At 36.5% G+C, this 19973-nt stretch overlaps 1 protein-coding gene across 1 annotated transcript in view; it reads right to left on the reverse strand.

The window, feature by feature from the left end:
* Nucleotides 1-19973, reverse strand: part of LOC150103176 (N-terminal EF-hand calcium-binding protein 1-like) — a 60705-nt gene that overhangs the window by 12956 nt on the left and 27776 nt on the right. The window contains exons 11-12 of the mRNA XM_090397942.1: nucleotides 10757-10848; nucleotides 10581-10660 (exon numbers count right to left, since the gene is read on the reverse strand). Coding sequence (XP_090254068.1) covers nucleotides 10641-10660; nucleotides 10757-10848 — 112 coding nt within the window. The 3' untranslated portion in view covers nucleotides 10581-10640. The remainder of the gene's footprint in view (nucleotides 1-10580; nucleotides 10661-10756; nucleotides 10849-19973) is intronic.

The raw sequence follows: 19973 nt of genomic DNA on the forward strand, positions 1-19973 counted from the left end.
TAAACAAGAAGATAAACTTGATTGGCAGGTAGTTTCAAGTAGAACTCTGTGGGTAATTGGACAGTGAAACTAATTTGTGCTTATGGGCCCCCAGAAGGTTGTAAGGAAGTAGTAGAGGAATTTATTGAATCATTGGTGAAAGTAGCTGACATAAAGAAAATGGAAACACTGGTCCTTGTTGGAGATGCACACAGTAGGATAGGAAATGAATCCCAGATGTATAGAATTATTATTTTCTTGGCCTCTGTGGAGTCACAAGACTCATTGAGGGAAGTCAAAGCCAGTCGATACAAAGTTTATTGTACCACTCTTTAACTCATCCACTGTTTGCACTTTCACCCCCCCTCAGGCAATGCATTCCATGCTCTCCAATCTCCATGTAAACTTACTTCTTAATCTTTTACCCACTACTTATTTTTGCAGCCATTTTGCACCAACCACAAGGACAAGGGGATGGCCCCCCCCTGTCCTTGTTCCTTTCCCTCATTCTACCATATGAAAAATCTCCCCAGTGTTAATGTTTTGGGAAAATTTAGAAAAAAGAGCAGAACTAATGATAATGGTAAATGCTTGTTGAATTTCTGTCCAGGACACGAGCTAGTCATCAATGGTTTCAATGTAAAGATGTGCACAGATTCACATGGAGAGAAGACACAAGAAAAAAAGTATTGCTGACTATGTTATTGTTGATGATGACATGGTTCAGAATACAAGAGTATACAGGGAACTTGAAATTGGAAATGATCATCACTTAGTTTTAAGCAGGATATAAATACTGAAAAGAAAAATATGTTTGAAAGTTTTAAAAAGAATTAAAGTCAAGCAGCTTTTAAAAGTGAATCATAGACTCAACTCTACAAATATTATTCAGGAAAAATGAAATTTTGAAAACAATAAATAATCCTTGGAGTTTCAGTGATAAATTCTGAAGAAAACATTGATTGATTCAGCTAATGAGGCATGTGGTAAAGTTGTCTGCAAGTATAGAAAAATCAGAACACCATGGTGGACACAGGAAGGTAAAGAGCAGTTGCAGGAAAGAAGAAAGTGTATCAAAAGTTCATAGCAAGTAAGTTGGCAGATGTCCTAAGAGAGAACAAAGAAAAATGGAAGAGAGCTAAACTAGGGATTGAAGAAGTTTTGAAATGGAGGAAAGAGTACTATTAAAGGAATCAATGATGATAAAGGTGAAATAACAAGTGAAGATTATTATTATTATTATTATTACGGGCAACTCCAGGGAGTCCTTAGACTCATCGAGGAAGGCCCTAAACATCATGTCCACACAACTATATGACATTCTCACAGTATCTATCATACCTTGCCTTGAACTTACTCACCGTCATAGCACCCACAACAGACTCTGGCAGCTTATTCCACTCATTTACCGCTCTAACACCCCTGCTAACCACACTCTTGCCCAGCTTCCATAGGTGTCGCCTAGTTCTCCCACCACCAGTCCTGATCTCAAAAATATCCTCTGAATTAATCCTATAGAAACCCTTTAGCAATTTGAATGTCTTAATCATATCTCCCCTTTTCCACCTATCAACTAATTTCTGCAACTCACAAATCTTCAACCTGTTCTCATATGGTTCATTCCATAGACCTGCTATCATCTTAGTCACTCGCCTCTGGATCCTCTCCACCTCCTCCCCATCAAGAAGGAACCTAGGTGATCAAATCTGGGCACAGTAGTCGAGATGAGGTCTTATCAAGGCTCGGTACAGAGGTACAATAACTTGCTTGTCTCTGCTCGTCAAGGTATTTTTCAACAACCAAGCGAGTTGATGAGCTGATTTAGCTACTTTTGCAATGTGCCCCCTAAACTTCATCTCCCTATCCACCAACACTCCCAAGTCCCTGGCCTCATCAATCTCCTGGAGTACAGTTCCACCAATGTGGTATACTGCTGCTAATCTTTTCACCCCAAAATGCATAACCTTACATTTTGTCACATTAAATTGACATCCATTCTCCTTAGCCCAGAACTCCAATCTATCCAAGTCGTCCTGCAAGATTTTGACATCTTCTGCATTCACTATTGCCCTATCCAACTTTGCATCATCAGCCGTTAATGAACAAATTAAATAGCAGTGGTCCAAGAACAGAACCCTGCGGCACACCACTAGTCACAGGCCGTCTTTTGGACTCTACTCCTGAATAAAGTACTCTTTGATATCTCTCCATCAACCACCCACCTATCCATCTCACCAACCCTATACCATTCCCATATGTTGTAGTTTACGGATTAGAATTCCAAGATGTATAAAGTAATTACTTTGAAAGATCGCTTAATGACAACAGAAATGACAGAACAGTAGCCAAAAATATTTAAGTGGAAAGCAATCAGGAGAACATATCTGTACTTGAGGCAGAAAAAGTCCTCAGAGATCTGAAATGTGGAAAGGTAGCTGGAGTAGATGATATTTAACAGAAATGTTCAGTGGAGACAAAGTTTACGAGACATAAAAGTTTTACAGTGGCTACACTGCATAATTCAAGTCAAATTCTGGATAACTGGAGTAGAGCTCTCATAGTTCCCATCTATAAAAAGCAAAATAAAACTTAATGTGAGAATTAAAGAGGAATTTTCCTACTAAGTGGATGATATAAAATTTATGCAAGCATACTTGAGAGGAGGCTAAGAAAAATTGTGTAATAGAAACTTGGCATGTGGTGAAGTCGACTTCTGAACAAGTTAGGTTGAGGCCAAATAGAGGTTGGGCAGGATCAGATATTCATTTTATGACAAATAGTTAAGAAATCATGTGAACAAAATAAAGACTGTTCTTAAGTTTTGTAGATTTGGAAAAGCATATGACAATGTATCAAGAGAAAGGTTTTTTTTTAAATGCTAAAATCATGAGGGACAAATATAACATTATACAGAGCAGAAATACATAGCATATATTTAAGTTGTAAGTCAGCAGTCAGAATTGAAGGAAGTAGAGCAAGATGGTTTGATGTAAAATCAGGTGTAAGACAAAGGTGCACACTGTCTCCACTCTCTTATTCATCATCTATATGGACTGCATTTTGAAAGAAAGTGACATTAAATGTGATCAAAATTGAAAATATCAAACTTGGCCCATTGCTATACATCTCTTGGCTCACATCTCTGCACTTACCATGCTCTCAGACAATGCACTGCATTTATAATGTAATATAACTTCAGAAAATTAAGAAAATATACAAAAATTGTTCCCTATGCTATTGTCCCTACAATAGATATGCTTATCCATCACTTTTGTGAGAGACTGATATATGAATAAATAAGATTATTTGACCTGTAAAAAAAGCAATCGTCTGAATTAAAAAAAAAAAAACTGCACTTCTATCCTTGTATGAGATTTAGCATTGTCCTACTTTCATCCAGTGACTGGAACACCTTCATTATATGTACAAATAGAGACATAAATTTTATTTAATTTGTTAGTAATCTACAGAAAAAGAATAATTATGGAAAAGTTAGAATGCATAGGTGGATAACAGGAATATCAAGTACAGGCATTTCTCAGTTTATGCCTCAGTTCCACTCCTGAAAAAACGGGCGTAAACTGAATCGGCATAAAATGAACCCAATTTTAATGGGAGGTATGAAGTTATGTTCTGCACAGTCGAAAAATATGCACATGAAGTATGTGTAACATTATTATATTTAAAGCTTTTGATAATACATACATATATATACTTGTTAAAACAAAATTGTATACAAAAAATATGAAACTTCAAAAGATATTACATATTTCTATGTTGAAGTTCCTAGTTTCGGATCACCTGCATTTTTTAAAAAAAAGTATCCAGTGTTAACTGCCTAGATTTTCTTTTTCTTTCTTTAAGGAGTTCAGTGTAAGGTTGAATAGATGCGATTGCACTCCTTTTTACATTCACACTCCGTTCCCAATTGTGGTCCATTTCGCAGAGTTCGTCAGTCAATGTCTCTATGCTTGCAAGGATATGCTGTAAATCAGCCATTTTCATATCTCTCAGAGGACCTTCATTTTCTTTCTCCTCCTTTGGATGTTGACTTAATTGTTCAGCTAATTCTTTTAAGTCTTCATTGGAAAGCGGTTTATCATGGCTCTCTAAGACTTCTGTCACATCTTCAGCTGTAATATCGTACAATCCTACCTCTTGCGCAAGCTTGGTAACATCTTCAATAACATTCTCCTCCTGCTCTAATTCCTTGAAGTCGTGCATAAATGTTGGAAGAAGTTTTCGCCATGCTCCTTTTAAACACTTTGCTGACACTTCGTTCCAAGCTGCCTCGATGTTGTTAATGCCCTTCAAAATATCGAATGACCGCTAATAGTCTTTAATAATTTTTCCTGAAGTGTCCAAGACTCTTACCATTTCCATAAATGTTATACGGAGGTAGTAGGCTTTGAAGATTGATATAATCCCCTGATCCATCGATTGCAAAAGTGATGTTGTGTTTGGAGGCATGTAAACAACCTTGACATCCAATGGTGTTCTTACTTCAGCAAGGTTTTGAGGATGTCCAGGGAAATTATCCAAGAGAAGCAATGCCTTGGCTGGCAAATCATTTTCTTTACAGAAGCGAAGCACGGTAGGACAAAAATAATTTGTGTACCAATCTATAAAAACGGCTTGTGTAACTCAAGCTTTCTTGTTCCATTTCAAATAGACTGGCAGCATAGCTTTTAGACCCTTGAAGGTACGTGTCTGTGAATGGTACACCAACATTGGTTTAAGCTTTAAAGTTCCAGAGACATTTGCACCCAACAAAAGCATAAGTCTATCTTTTGCAGCTTTTAAACCTGGAGCGGAACGTTCTTCACAGGAAATGAAGGTGCGTGATGGCAATTTTTTCCAGTAGAGCTCAGTCTCATCAACAATAAAAATGAGATCAGGAGGATAACTTCCTTGTTCTACACAGTCTTGAAATGAAATTCTTTAAGAAAAGCAGCCGCTGCCGCAACATCTGCACTTGCCACCTCACCACAAAATTTGACACTGTGGCACTTACTTCGAGACTTAAATCTCATGAACCAACTTTTGCTTCCTAAAAATGTTTCTTCGCCTCCATCTGTCTTTTTAAGATCCTCAAAAATTGTTTTTTCTTTCTCAGCTATGACAGCCTGCATCAGAGGAATGTTTTTCTGATTCAAGTCATCCACATATAATGATAATACTTTTTCCATTTTTTCATGAAGTTTAACCCTGCTATAACATACATGTTTTGCATTTAGTGCTGCCATAGATTGTTGCACAGACTGTTTTATTCTATCTGCATTTTTCATAATTGTAGTAACAGTCGATGGAGGTAAGTTCATACTTCTACACACATTAGCAGGTGTCTGCCCATCTTCCATTCTTCGAATCACCTCCCTCTTCTTTTCAAGTGTGATTGATTTCGTGCCTTCTTAACACCAAGTTCTGCTAATTTTTCTTCACTTCTATTATCAGACTTGGTATGTAATTACATACTTCATCAATTTAAATACATATGTATGTAAAAAAAATTAATAGAACAATTAGGTAGATTCAACATTAAAACTAGGTTTGATACATATATGTCGTAGTAGCGCAGTAAACACTCAAACACTAGAGTACCTGCTAGCGTCGTTTCTCAGGCAACCGGCGTTATTGTGAATCGGCGTAAACCGAGGGCTGCCTGTATAACAAATTTCAGAAGTTTGTTTGGCTTACACTTGAATAAAGGATTAAACAAGAATATAATTTACTGTCCACAGAGAATCTAATTATGGATGTGAATGCATACATAGAGCAATGAGCCAAGTTTGATATCTCCAATTTTGATCATGGTTAATGCTACTTTTTTTCCATAATGCAATCCATATTGATGATGAATAAGAGAGTGGAGATAGTGTGCACCCTAGTCTTATACTTAATCAAACTAAATTATACCATCAAACCATCTTGTTCTACTTCCTTTAATTCTAACTGCTGACTTACAACTTAAATATAGATTATTTATTAGTTATATATATATATATATATATATATTAGCTGTTCTATATCATGTTATATTTACTCCATATAATTTTAGCATAATTTACTTTGTTACCATGTGAAAAAACTTTCTACATATATTATGACTGGCAAGAAATGGCTGGGAAGGAATGAGAACTTATGAATGGAATTATGCCACTGAACAGGAAAGATCAAGTGAAAGATGCTAGAGATGATGGAAAAAAATGTGTAGTATATAAATATAAGCAAGGGAAATTATCATTAATCAGGGAAAACAAAAATTGAAAGTAATGCCTGTGTGCTAGGGTGCTTGGAGTGTAAGTTCCCTTAAAATGTCTAGGTTTGTTTTTTTTCCTTCATTCCTTTGCTACAGTTTGCAAATAATGTAGGACTGAAGTTGTATTTCTAGTTTTATCATACAGAGTGGATAGATTGTTTATAAGTTAGTTGAAGCATGTAAAATAGCACTCAGTAATAGAATTTTTAATGCACGAACATGTGAGTGCCAGTAGTGCACTCAGGATTTAATCTTGGAGGGGGCCCGAGTTGAGTAGACGATTTGACACACTAAGCATCGCATATGATATGCAATGATCATTGCATATCATATGCATATACATTGCATATGCAATGATCGCTCATTCATAAGTAGTATAGAAATAGAAGACACAACAAAACATAAATAAAAAAATGAATTTTAATTAGGGAAAGATTTTTGGAAAATTTTCTAGTGTTTTTTTCCTTTTTCTTTGGAGGAGGCCAGGGCCCCCTGTCCCCCCCCCCAGGTGCGCCACTGGTGAGTGCTATTGAAATTCCTCACTAATGAAAAATGTTTTTATGCTGAAGCAGAAGCTGAGCAGTTAACTCAGTATCTTCATTAATCTGGCCCCCCCATTGATTTAGCACTTTTTTAAAAGTCTTGTACAGGGTACTTATCCTAAAAGGAAGCCACTGTGACTGGCTTGCTTTAAAAGTAAGCAAGACAGTCAGTGCTAGTTGGCTGGTCTTACCACTAAGTAGTCATGGTTTGACACATGGCTGGCTTTGGCCTTCTACTGTTCAATGCTGGTGCTCAACAAGGAACAGATTGGTAGAACCAAAAGCAACTCCTTGAGACTCAGATTCTAGGTCATTTCAGGATCTGGGTCTCTAAGATGAGAGTGATTATTATTATTATTAAAACCAGGCCTCCATGGAGTTACAAGTCTCACTGCAGGAGGTAAACACTGTTACACACAAAGCTCATCAAACCATGCTTTAAACTCATTCAATGTATCTGTATTTGTCATACTGTGAGGCAGTTAATTCCACTTGCTAACCATTCTCCATGCAAAGAACCTGCTCCTTATAAGAAGCTGCCTAAGTAGGGTGTGAGCAGGGGGCCTAAGGAGCAAGTGCTTTGCATGCTGTGTAGTTGGTAAGTGGAATGCATTGCCTGACATTGTGGTGAATGCAGATATATTATTATTATTATTATTATTATTATAACATCACACCTCCAGGGAGTCCAAAGACTCATCAAGGGAGGATATCTATTCTACAACTCTATGTCTCACTACTCCACCAACCTTCATCATCTAACACCAACACCATCTATCACTGACTACCACCACTAATACTCTCGCAGACAATCACAAACATCCATGCCCATGGCGGGATTCGAACCTGCAGCCTTTTGGCTGGAGAGCAGATACGCTAACCACTTGGCCAACCAGGCTGGCAAAAATTACTTGTGGTGGGACTCGAACCTGCAATCTTGGGTTTAGGAGACCGATGCCTTATCCATTAGGCCACAGGGGCATATATTCAATGATGGGCTACACTGTTACACACAAAGCCCATCAAACTGTGCTAACTTGACTCCATGGAGGTCTAGTGTTAATAATAATAATAATAATTATGCCTTTGCTCACACCCTCCTTATACAGTTTCCAGGCAGTTTATGCAAAATTTCTTCTGTATTAACTTGGTAACAACCCCTTACCAACTTAAACATCTCCATCATATCTCTTCCACTGCCCCTATTCATGACACTTTGCAAACTTCATTCTCCCAATCTGTCTTCATATCCCCATCCCAAAGACCAGTTACCACCTTTAGTTAGTCTTCTCTAGACTCTTTCCAATATATTCTCATCTCCATGAAAACAAGGGGGAACAAATCTGTGCACAATAATCCATATGAAGAATGATCAAAGCTTTATACAAAGCTTTATTTCTGCATGTTAAGGTCTTCTGTATCATTGCCACAACCTGATGTGATGACTTCACAACTTGTACAATGCTACCTCTGAACTTCAGATCTTTGTCCACCACCTCCAAGGTCTTTTGTCTCCTCAACTTAATTCCAAAATTTCTCCATCAAGTGTATATTTTGCATCTCATTGTTGCCAATTTCAGAACCTTACACTTTGTAACATTGAAATGACAGTTTCACACACTTGCCCATTCATACAATCTATTTAAGTCCTCTCAGTGTTGGAGATATACAATTCTTTGCATCATCTGTACCATCTATCCCAATATCATTAATACTCAAGTTAAATAACAATGGCCCCAAAACAGATGCCTGCAGCACACCACTAGTGACTTTCCTCTTCCGAGATACTGCACCCCAATACACAACTTGCTGATACCTATCTGAGAGCCAGTTGCCTATTCACCATAATTTATCATCCAATCTCATCTCATATTGAAATTCCTCACCAATGAAAAATGTTTTTATGCTGAAGCAGAGGCTGAGCAGTTAACTCAGTATCTTCATTAATCTGCTCCAATTTATTACCAACTTGTGGTGTGAACAATCTATCAAAGCCTTCACAAAATACATTCATCACCTTGTTATACAGTACATAAGTAAATTTGTTAAACATGACCTCCCTTTAACAAGCCCATACTGATAAGCATAGAGTACACTGCTGCCACCTTTTTATACTACTTCTCACTTACCTCTCCAATACTAAACTACAACTCCAGATAGTAAAACTGGCCTATAATCTGTAATCTGTAGTGGAACAATTTAACCTTCCTTCCACTCCTTTGGGACTTGTGCTGTTGCAAGACTCTTGTTAAACAGGTAGGCCAAGGCTGACACTACTCCCTGGAACATTCCCTTAAAACATGGTGATATGTATCATCGAGTCTGCCTTATCTCACTTACTTAACTCCTCATATACCTGTTGCTTACTCACCAGTAAGTCTTCTCTCGTTTCATTCTCTACACTGATTTCACACTGAGAATGAAACACTTGATGAATATCTTGACTATGTCCTCTGCAGCAGTTATCAATCTACTCCCCTCATCCATTAATATCATCTTGCCATAATAATTCTTCTTTATACTTGCTGCATATTGAAAAAAAATTCCCTATGGTTTTTCTTGGTCTGATTGATAATTTCTGCTTGTCAACTTGTGCTGCCTCCAAATTGACTTCTTCCAGATTTCATGCTTAATATCCTCGTTCATCCATTTGACTTACTTTATTCAACCTTATTAACCTTAGAAATACATTCACACATTGATGTTGTTAAATATCTTTTTGTTAGTTCCCAAACATTTATTTCTTTCCTGCTTAACTCCTCATTCCATGCTATAGCTCCAAGCTGTCTCCTAAGCTTCTTATAATCACTAGCCTTGTAATTCCACAATATCCTTTCCTGCATAAAAGTCTTCATATGGCTAGCCACAACTGAGGTGATCACTTCATGATCACTCTCACCAACTGGAGGGAAGTATGCCTCTAGTTTAAGTATAAATAAAGGATGATCTTTTTAGATAACCCACAGTTTTTGGAATCCTCAGACACTTTCAGCAAATTATTAAAGGTCAAAATCAGTAGCGACCCCTTCCATAATTCATGGTAATATGTATGTCTGAAAGAGGGTATACTGTGCACTATGAGATATTGAGGCAATCTAATGTGAAATCAACTGTTTCTATATACAAATGGCCTAGTTAGGAGATACTTCATGGGAAAATTTTGTTTGCTCATGCTTGGGTAAGGGATTAAAACAAGAATATAGTTTTTGTCAGATATAATATGTATTTACTGTTAGCATATTAGAAATCAAAATCAACACAGAACATTAGAGAGGAATCTTATTTCTCTCTAATATTCTCTAAACTGATGTGATGCAAAATTTTTTACATTCAACTATTCAAGGAGAATGTCAGAATTAATTTAACAAGTTAGCTTTCAGTCATATTATTGAAACCTTGTTGACCTGTGCTAACAAGAACTCATTGCTGTAAGTAATATCAGTATTAGTACTTATATACAGTACTATACAAATATAGTTATGAATGCTCATTGCTTACATAGTACTTAAAATGCTATGTGAGTAATGAATGTTCATATGAAATTAAATGAAAGATGTCATTCCAATATTTTCCTTACATTTGAATTATTTCTATAAACTGTTCTGCAATACTTCAATGAACAATAGCTTAAAATTCTAATATACTAAGCTGTGAAGGTTTCACTGTCATTAACAAATCATCATTAGATTTTTATGAATATAAGACTACTTTTTTGTGCATCAATAGTGTTTTGTATCAACAGTTAAACCCTATTTTGTTTAACTTATAGCTAAATAAAATAGAGTGGTAGAAAATTTTACCTGCAAAATAGAACATCTACACATCAGATACAGTTATTAGGTATCTGTTATCCATACAGGTCATATATCCCACCAGGAACCTGAAAATGAACAAGCAAACCAAACACTTGGAAGTCTGTCATTTCTAGTGGTGCAATTGTACACTCAGAGTATAGTAAAACTAGTTATCAGCATACCTGGGATCTCCATCCTATTAAAAAATTCAGGCTTCCGAAGACAATCCACATTGTGATGTTGAAAAGCTTTATATACCTCAGATCGAACATGCCTACCAAAATAAATGTCTTCTTTTATATAGTACTATACAGAATATTAATAAATTGCTATTAGTGTATTGCCTGTTAAATGAGAACCTAATGACTTAGTGCTTCAACGGGTGCATGAGTGTAGAGTCTGCCTACTGCTACCTAACGTATGAAATGTATTTTAATAACTTATACTGATCTACAAATGCTGTTATTGTTAATCAGGTAGGCTTAAAAATATTAAGCAACAATCACTAAAGGGAATCAAATTCTGAAAAAATTTCATAGCTACAGCCTCAAACACCATTATTTTATTATGTGGTATAACCACATAATAAAATATGGAATGTAAATAAAAGAAACTGTAGTTATATTGAACAGTCTTATTTTATGAAGACAACACAGTTGTGTTGAGAAACACACACAGCTTGTTAGAGGAAGCATATACACATTACGCTTCCTCTAACAGTTGAGAACACACACACACACACACACACACACACACACACACACACACACACACACACACACACACACACACACACACACACACACACACACACACACACACACACACACACAATGTATGCATGTAAGAATGAAATATAAAAAAAAAACCTGTGAATAAGCTTAAGGAGAAGTATTGTGTAAATACAGAGCAGTGAGTGAGTGGAATAGTTTGCTTTTAGGATTAGTGAGTGCATCTAGTGTGAATGAATTTAAGGGAAGGTTTGCTGGTTTGGATGATTTATTGCCTCCCTCGATGATTCCTTGATTCCCTGGAGGTCTCAGATAATAATAATAATAAAAGAATGGCTAGTGTGTCAATATAGGAACTCCCACGACGATTCATCTGACTCCATGGAGACACTCATTGTAATAATAATAACAAAATTAAGCCACCCAACTGATGAAATTAAGTTGCTTATTATATTTTTTGAGAATGTGAATTTGAATATATGATTATTGTTGGAATAAGTGAGACATAGTTGGATGAGGATGACATTTCAACAGGAATAGAGATGGAAGGGAATAATGTATTTCGTGAAGATAGAAAGGGTAAAAAGGGAGATGGGGTGCTACTGATGATAGAAAAAAGAGTTATGTCCATACAAGATAGAGATGCAAGGGGGGAAATAGTGGTAACTGTTTTGAGGCAACATGCACCAAAAAGTCAAAACAACATATAGGGAAATAAATTAAAACACTATGTTTATTTTTGAAGTAAAACTTTAACTTCAACATTTTAAAATATTATTTTTCTTGCTTTTCTGTTAGCAGAATCGTCGATGACAATAGCGAAATCTATTTCATAGTAATGTAGGTAATTCTTAATCAATTTTATTTAGAAAAACTCCTCTCACAACTAGTAACACTTACAGCAGTTGTGAGGAAAATTCGCAGTTGTATTACAATATTTGGAAATGAGCTCGAGACTGTATTTTAGAATTAACTGCAAAAGTTCAAAAAGGTTCCAAGTGCCGCCCGGGGCAGACCCCCCCCCCCCCAGCTATGCCACTGCTTCTGAGCGATTACCACATGATGTTGATAGCCAAACTACAGCAGATGAAATTGGATATTAGACTAGTGCATTAGATTGGAGATTGGCTGTCTGATAGGTATGAACAAGTTGTATATGAGGGAGCAATATCCCAGAAGAGGAAAGTCACTAGTGGTGTGCCTCAGGGATCTGTTTTAGGGCCATTGCTGTTTAACTTGTATGTTAATGATAATTACAGAATGATACAAAGTTGGGATGAGCTATGAAGAGTAGAGCAGATGTGGCCTTAGAAGAAGACTTGAATATACTGAGCGAATGGATACATGAGTGGGGATGCCAGTGCAATGTTGCAAAATGTAAGGTTTTAAAATTTGGAAAACAAAAATGGGATGTAGAATTTACCCTTTGTGTGTGGGAGATATATTGTTGGAGGTGGAAGAAATAAGAGATCTTGGGGTGATGTTGGATAAGGATCTGAAATTTAGAGGCCATATTGCCAAAATTGTGAGGACAACACAACGAATTCTGAGAATAATGAGGAGGATACTGACTTGTAGAAGCAAGGAGATTCTGGTTCCATTATATAAAGCTCTGATTAGGACACATATGGACTACTGTGCATAGATTTGGTCACCAGGTTTACAAAAGGATGAAGAGATGTTGGAGAGTGTCAAAAGGGGGGATTGACCAAAATAGTTTCTGATCTCTGAAATGTTGAATATGAAGAAAGATTGAGACGATGCAAGTTGCAGAGTCTAGTGGATAGGAGGAAGAGGGGTGATATGATAGAGACATACAAGTTAGTAAGGAGTTGTTATAGGATTAGTGTTGAAGAGGTTTTTCATAAAATGGTGAGAGATTGGGGAAGAATAAGAAGTCATCCCTGGAGGCTATATAAGGAGGGTGTGAGAAGCTTTTTTTTTTTTTTTTTTTGCATGGAGAGTTGTGAATGATTGGAGAGCATTGAGAGCATGGTGTCTGCAGAGAATTTGAATGTGTTTAAGGTGCAGTATGATGATCTGTGTGCGTATGACAAAAGGGACCTGCTAGATGAGTCTGTGACTCGATGGGGATCTTAGGATAATAATAATAATAATAATAATATATGATTAAATACTAATTCAGTGCAAGCTATGGGTTCCTGATGTCAATTATAACAACTTCCAAGAATGACTTCTTGTGACCCCCCCCCTTCCCCAGTAAGCACCCCTCAATAACTTATGTCTCTATTATTGTTTCCTCTTCTCCTATTTACCCTGCAATTGATACGCTCTCAATCAGTTATCCACTGCCGTGCTTTTAAGATTTGCATGTCAGAAAAAAAACTAGACAGCTATCTACACATAGATGTGATTGTTGTCTGATCAGAGCCAACATTTCTTATATTTTTTTCTTGACTGACACAGTACTCTTCATTTAATCATCAGCCAGTGAGTCCCAAGAATTTTAATAGCCTCTTCACTATCACTCCAAGATCCCTTAACTCTTCCACTTCTTCCACCTGCCATATACATTATGTGCTTTCCATCTCCATATTCCACAGTGCAGAACCTTACACCTAGGCTACACTGAACTGATAACAAATATCTCTATACATCAACAATCAATCCTCTTTCCGACTCTGCATTCATACGTTATCAGCAAGCAGCAGTTCTTCCCAAACCATCTGCATCATCGTCATCAGTGGTTCTAAAAGGCCCTTAAGTACCCATCACCTTTCAGGTATCTTTGAATTTCATAACCATAATTATAGGATATGGTGTTTAGCCCAATGCCTATAAGCAGGACTCGGGAAATTATGCAAAAACCTACTTACCATGAAAAAAAAAATAGTCGGCCAAGCCACATCCTCATTTTTTAATTATTATGTCCTATTAAGTCAATAGGAGTTCAAATAGGAATGATTTGTGGTTCTATATCATTGTTTGCAGCATATTTCCTTTATGCAAGAACTATTCTAAAAAAGGAGAAGTCAATAAATAATAAGAATAGGAAGAACATTAAATTCTTGGGAAAATATTGATTTTTTGGAAAATATAACTTGTTAAATTAATTTTTGTTATTAGAATGGCCCTTTATATTAAACATATTGTTTTGTGTGTGTGTTTCTTAAAGTTAAAGATTTTGTTTAGAAAGGATCAAAAACCTGAGTTTGGAGATAAAATCCTTTCTCTTTGACATGAGGCTAAGTAACTCACCTTCAATTGAAAAGTCCTGATAAAAATTCTTTACGTCCTAGATGCGATTCAAATCCCATCCAAATGAAGTGCATCTCAATAAAACTGACTGAGCTACACAGGCCCTCAAACCATCTACAGTATCATATATATATATTTTATGTTGCTCCCACTGAAAGGTTATTAGAAACCTATAGTACATTTTGTACCGTGGGTGGCCTAAGGATTTTTTTCCCTATTTTTATCAATTTTATATTTTTTTTGTATTTTTAATTTATTTTTTACATAGTCTGGAAAACCTGCTCTAGAGACCAAATATGGAACTTTTCCAAGCCATTTTAGGCCTCTAATAAGCAGAGTAGTAGTAGTCTCATACTGGATGATGAAATTCATCTTCCACCTAAAGATAATGACAAACGTCCATACCCACAACTGGAATTCGAACACACAGCCTGTTGGTTGGAGAGTGGGTAACCTAACCACTCAGCCAACCAGGCCGGCAAAGGTTGAATTAGGTAGTCAGAACATTGTCCACTTTCCACCTGTTACTATTCTCCTATCAGACTGCCCCTCCACATACAAAACTCTTTGATATCATTCTCTTAGCTAGTCTTATCTAATCAATTGTTAGAGTTCATCTGTTAGAGTTAAGCATTACTTTGCCATTGGAAATCTGTTAAATACCTTTGCAAAATCCAGAAATACAGCACTACATTATACATGTCTGTGGTATTTCTTTATTTTATAATTAAGCAACTGCTGTCACTTGATTATAAAATGTAATTTTAGTGACCTAACTAAACATCCCTTAAAACCCATGCTAGTTTTTGTAAATAAACACGTTCTCTTCCATCCAATCGTATATCCCAGTCTTAATCAAATTCTCCAAAACCATAATCACTTCTCCAGAGATGAAAACAGGTCTGTAGTTCGATATGTCAGCACATCAACTTTATGCAATGGCACTATTTTATCTCCCTTCAATTCCACTGGTACTCTTTCAAGACTCTCGTTAAATAACCATATAAGTACCATAGCACATTTGAAATGTTCAGAATATTCTGAACATTTCAAGTTGACTCACTTTTACTCTGACAGCTAATTGTCCTCTTCTAAAAATATATGAAGTATCACTACCATTTTTTCATGTGAAACCCACTCACCAACAAAAGATTGTAAATCTATCATACATCAGTACCATGGCTAAGGAATAGATAATCTGGAGATTCTGTTCTAGAAACCCAACATAAAACTTAACAAGACACTCTGGTTTCCAATAAGGAGGGATGGTCTTGCACCATACATTGAATTTTAACTACCACCTAAAGACATTCACAAACACCCATGTCACAGTGGGATTTAAACTTACAGCCTATTGATTGAAATGAAGCACCACTTAGCCAACTAGGCTGGAAAAACAGAAGTGCCCCAAGTGATGAAAATGCTGTGAAACACTTTAAAAAAGTGATTAGTTATTGCATATCCTGCACCAGTTACTTTATGATTAACTTCATCCAGTCATTTTTCTATAATGATTTCTTTCCTATTCTTCACATTAAGGAAAAATTCTGCAGGATTTATTTTTGTTTGCTTCTAATCTTTATCATATATTATTCCTTCCTTACTAGACCTGTAACTTTCCTAGCTCGTACTTGATATTTTTCATGCAGCTGTTTAATATTTTTCCTTTTGTATGTGTGCCTGCATTCACATCACTCTCAGGCAATATAATCCATTCACTAACCCTTCTTCCTGCTTCTTATGCCCATGCTAACACTCTACTTATACAGTTTCCAGGAATGACATCTTGTTTTTCCTATCTTCCATTCTATGAAAAATCTCTTTCACATTAACCTAGTAACAAGTCCTTATCAACTTATATCTCCTAATGTTTGTATTTCATGTAAATGAATACCAGATGATAAAAGAAAATAAAGCTCAACTTTTTTTTAACATACTTAAATGAACTTATGTAGAACACGGAGGTGCTCAAACCAAGTGCTATTTCTCATGAAATAGCTCAACATGTCTAGTTAGTAGATAGTGCTCTTGATAAGTCATACACACTGTAAAAAAGGTTTAACACATGTTTTTATCATTTCATGCTTCATTAATTATAATAAATGAAGTAATTAGGTCAAGAGATAAATTTTTACTTGTGCTAAGTAGTACACATTATTTGCACACCTTCCACAGCCTATTTACATTGTGATATATTTAGTCACATAATAATATTTTGTTATATGTGCTTATTAGTAATATGTTTATCCATATTACACATTCTTTTCAAAAATATATTATTGGTTTCAACTCTCTCTCTCTTTTCCCTTATTTTGCTTATTGATCTGCTATATGTATGTACTGAAAAATGTGAAAGATCTGTGGACTGTTTGGCTAAACGAGAAGAATGAAAACATTAATGTATATGAAAAGTGTCTAGATAGACTAGAGCGATTAGGAATGGTAGCAAACATCAGGACCGTAGAAGAAGAGCTTCGGCAGGAGTTCGTGAAAATGAAAAGCGACCTTCATCTCCTGCAAGAGGAATTGAAAGTGTGCTCAGTAAGGAGGTTCAGGATATTAAGACTGGGTTAAATGTGTTGAACAGAGAAATTAGGACTATGGAGATTACTTTAGCTGAAGTAACTAGAACAGGTTTGAGTAAGACAGAAAGTCTTTGGTGAATGATGAAGTAATGAATAGTATGGAAGTGATTGGGAGTCAATAAAATGAAGGCACAAGAGATCTAAAAGAAATGAGATGCTGTGAAAGTGAAGGACTAACAGCACATAAGTAAAAGAGTGTTGAGGGAAAGTAATGAAACTGGGAGAGTCGTGCTGAATAGTGTAGAAAATGAGGCTGTGAGTGACGCTTGTTTGAATGAAGTTATGAGTGGTATAATATATGCTGATTCAATGATTAAGGATATGGAGAGTCATATGCCTGAGGAGTGCTTGTCTGGCAGAACAATAGAGAGAGTGACTTTAGCAATAAAGAGAGGGCATGATGCAGAAAAGATTATGGTTATGGTGGGTACAAATGACCTGAGTGATAGTATTAATCGAGTAGCAAAAGATTTAAGAACATTGTTAGATATTGTGAAGAAGAAAAGTGTCAAAGGGAGGATAGTATGTGTGTGTATGTGTGCTGCCTCGTTTTGACAATTATGAGTTAAGTAGACGAGCGATGATAATGAATGATATGATTGCAAGAATGTACAAAAAAAAAGAGGTCTCGAATTTGTTGATGTCTGGAACGTGTTTGAAGGCAAAAGACAGCTGCATGCAAGAGATGGGGTTGCATCTGAGCATGGAAGGGTGATAAGCGTTTGAAGAAGTTACTGTTTTCTGAACAAGTCGAAGTAACTGGGCAGGGAAACTAAAATTGAAAAGGTTGAGTGTACAAGGGAGAAACTTATGCAGTGAATGTATATTTTGATCCTTTTTTGTGGAATAATTTGAAGAATAGAGTGGATAAAAATCACATGGGACTACTGAAATTAGTAGAATGTATATCAGTTCTAAAGCTGGTACAAGAACTAAAGGGAATCTGCAATTTTTGTATGCAAATGCAAGAAGCATTCGGAATAAGAGGGAAGAATTTTTGGCATTAGTCAGTGCAATCTCACCAAAAGTTGTAGGCACTAGTGAAACTTGACTGTCAGCAGAAGATGTGGGTACTGGAATTGAATGTGATGGGTACAGTATTTTCAGGGTGGATAGAGAAGATAGAATGGGGAAGGAGTACTGTTGATGATAGCTGATGAGTTGCAGCCAAAGAAATTAGTATATCAAGAGGATAGACGTGTGAATGATAGTTCATTTGAAATAGTGACCAATGTAACCCAATATACAGTTGGTTGCTGTTATAGGCCAGAGGGTACAGGGGGTGATATTGAATTCATGCATCAGCAAATTAGTGCAATAAGTGCAGGGTTAGTGATTATTATGGGGGATTTTAATTATGGTGATATCAATTGGAAGGAGGAAATATCACGTGGCAAAAAGGAAATGGAATTCATACATCTTCTACGAGATAATTACTTGAAACAGCACATAACTGAAAGAATATGTAGTGTGAGAGTGTTGGACCTGGTCATTGGTTTAGAGGATACATGCATAAGTAAGGTGTCCTCGTTACCTCCAAGGTTGCAAAATTTGTAGATTTCTCTCTTAAGAAGGGGTATATGTGGAACTACAGGTTAGGCAATTATAACAAGCTTCAGAGTGAGCTTGCAGCCATCCCATGACAGAGCATATTGCAGGGGAAAGATGTTAGCAGTGAAAGGATAAAATCAGCAGGTATCTGAGGAAGGCAATATCAGAATGTATTTCCATGGTCAGGAAGACAAACAAGATAGGTGTTAGATGAATGAGTAGTAGTAGTAGTAGTATCAGGCTTGATCTGCAAAAAAAAAGAAAATGTTATGGAGAATTTACAAGGAGAAAGGCGATCGGTACACCCATAAGCAGTACAAGGCTCAAGCTAGGAAGGTTACTAGCATAGTAAGAAACACTAAATCAGATTATGAGAAGACCTTAGCCAAGGAGATCAAGGGTAATCCCAAAGAGTTCTTCCGCTATGTGGCAAGTAAAAGGAAGAATGACTTTGGAAGGATAACCTTAATGGGTGCTGATGGTATTGAGGTGACCAATTCAGATGTAATAGTAGAGTTACTGAGTGATCACTTTTCAAAAGTCTATCACCCATCACCCAAGTGAGGATATCTCTGTACCTATAGCAATAACTATTGTGAGAATGGAAGTTAATAAATCAGAGGTACTTAGTATATTGCAGAATTTAAATGCAAACGCTACTGTAGGTTTAGATGGAATATCAGCTCAGGTGTTGCATGAATGTGCAAAGGAATTGTCAACGCCTCTTACTTGGTTATTTAACTTAAGTATGAACTCTGGCATGGTCCCCAGGGAGTGGAAGAAAGGCAAAGTGGTTCCTTTGAATAAAGATGGCTCTAAGACTGCAGCAGTTAATTACAGACCAATCACCATCTCGGGAGTGATAGTAAAAATATTGAAAAAGTTGGTTAAGGACAGAATTCAAAAATGGGTGGATCAGAATATGATACTCTATAGGGGCCAATGTGGTTTTGTTAAAGGTCGATCCTGCTTTAGCAATTTATTAACTTTTTTTAATAGAATGACATCTGAGTTGGACAAGGGAAATGGCTACACAGTGATATTACTGGATTTTGCTATGGCTTTTGACAGGATATCCCCCATGGGCTACTGTTGAGCAAATTAGAGCAGATGGGGATGGATACTAAACTGGTGATATGGATAAGAGAATGGCTCATGGAGAGATACCAGAAAGTAGTGTATGGAGGAGCAGAGTCCAGGATGAGGCAGGTGACAGTGGTGTGTCTCAGGGTTCTGTGCTTGGACTGTTATTATTTAATTTGTACATAAATGATATAGGAAATGGCTTGAAGATATTCAGTTGTTTGCTGATG

Source organism: Typopeltis vanoorti, chromosome 9 (assembly GCF_054136105.1).
Source record: "Typopeltis vanoorti isolate ZY-2024b chromosome 9, IOZ_Tvanoo_1.0, whole genome shotgun sequence".
In the NCBI taxonomy this organism is placed as follows: Eukaryota; Metazoa; Arthropoda; class Arachnida; order Uropygi; family Thelyphonidae; genus Typopeltis; species Typopeltis vanoorti.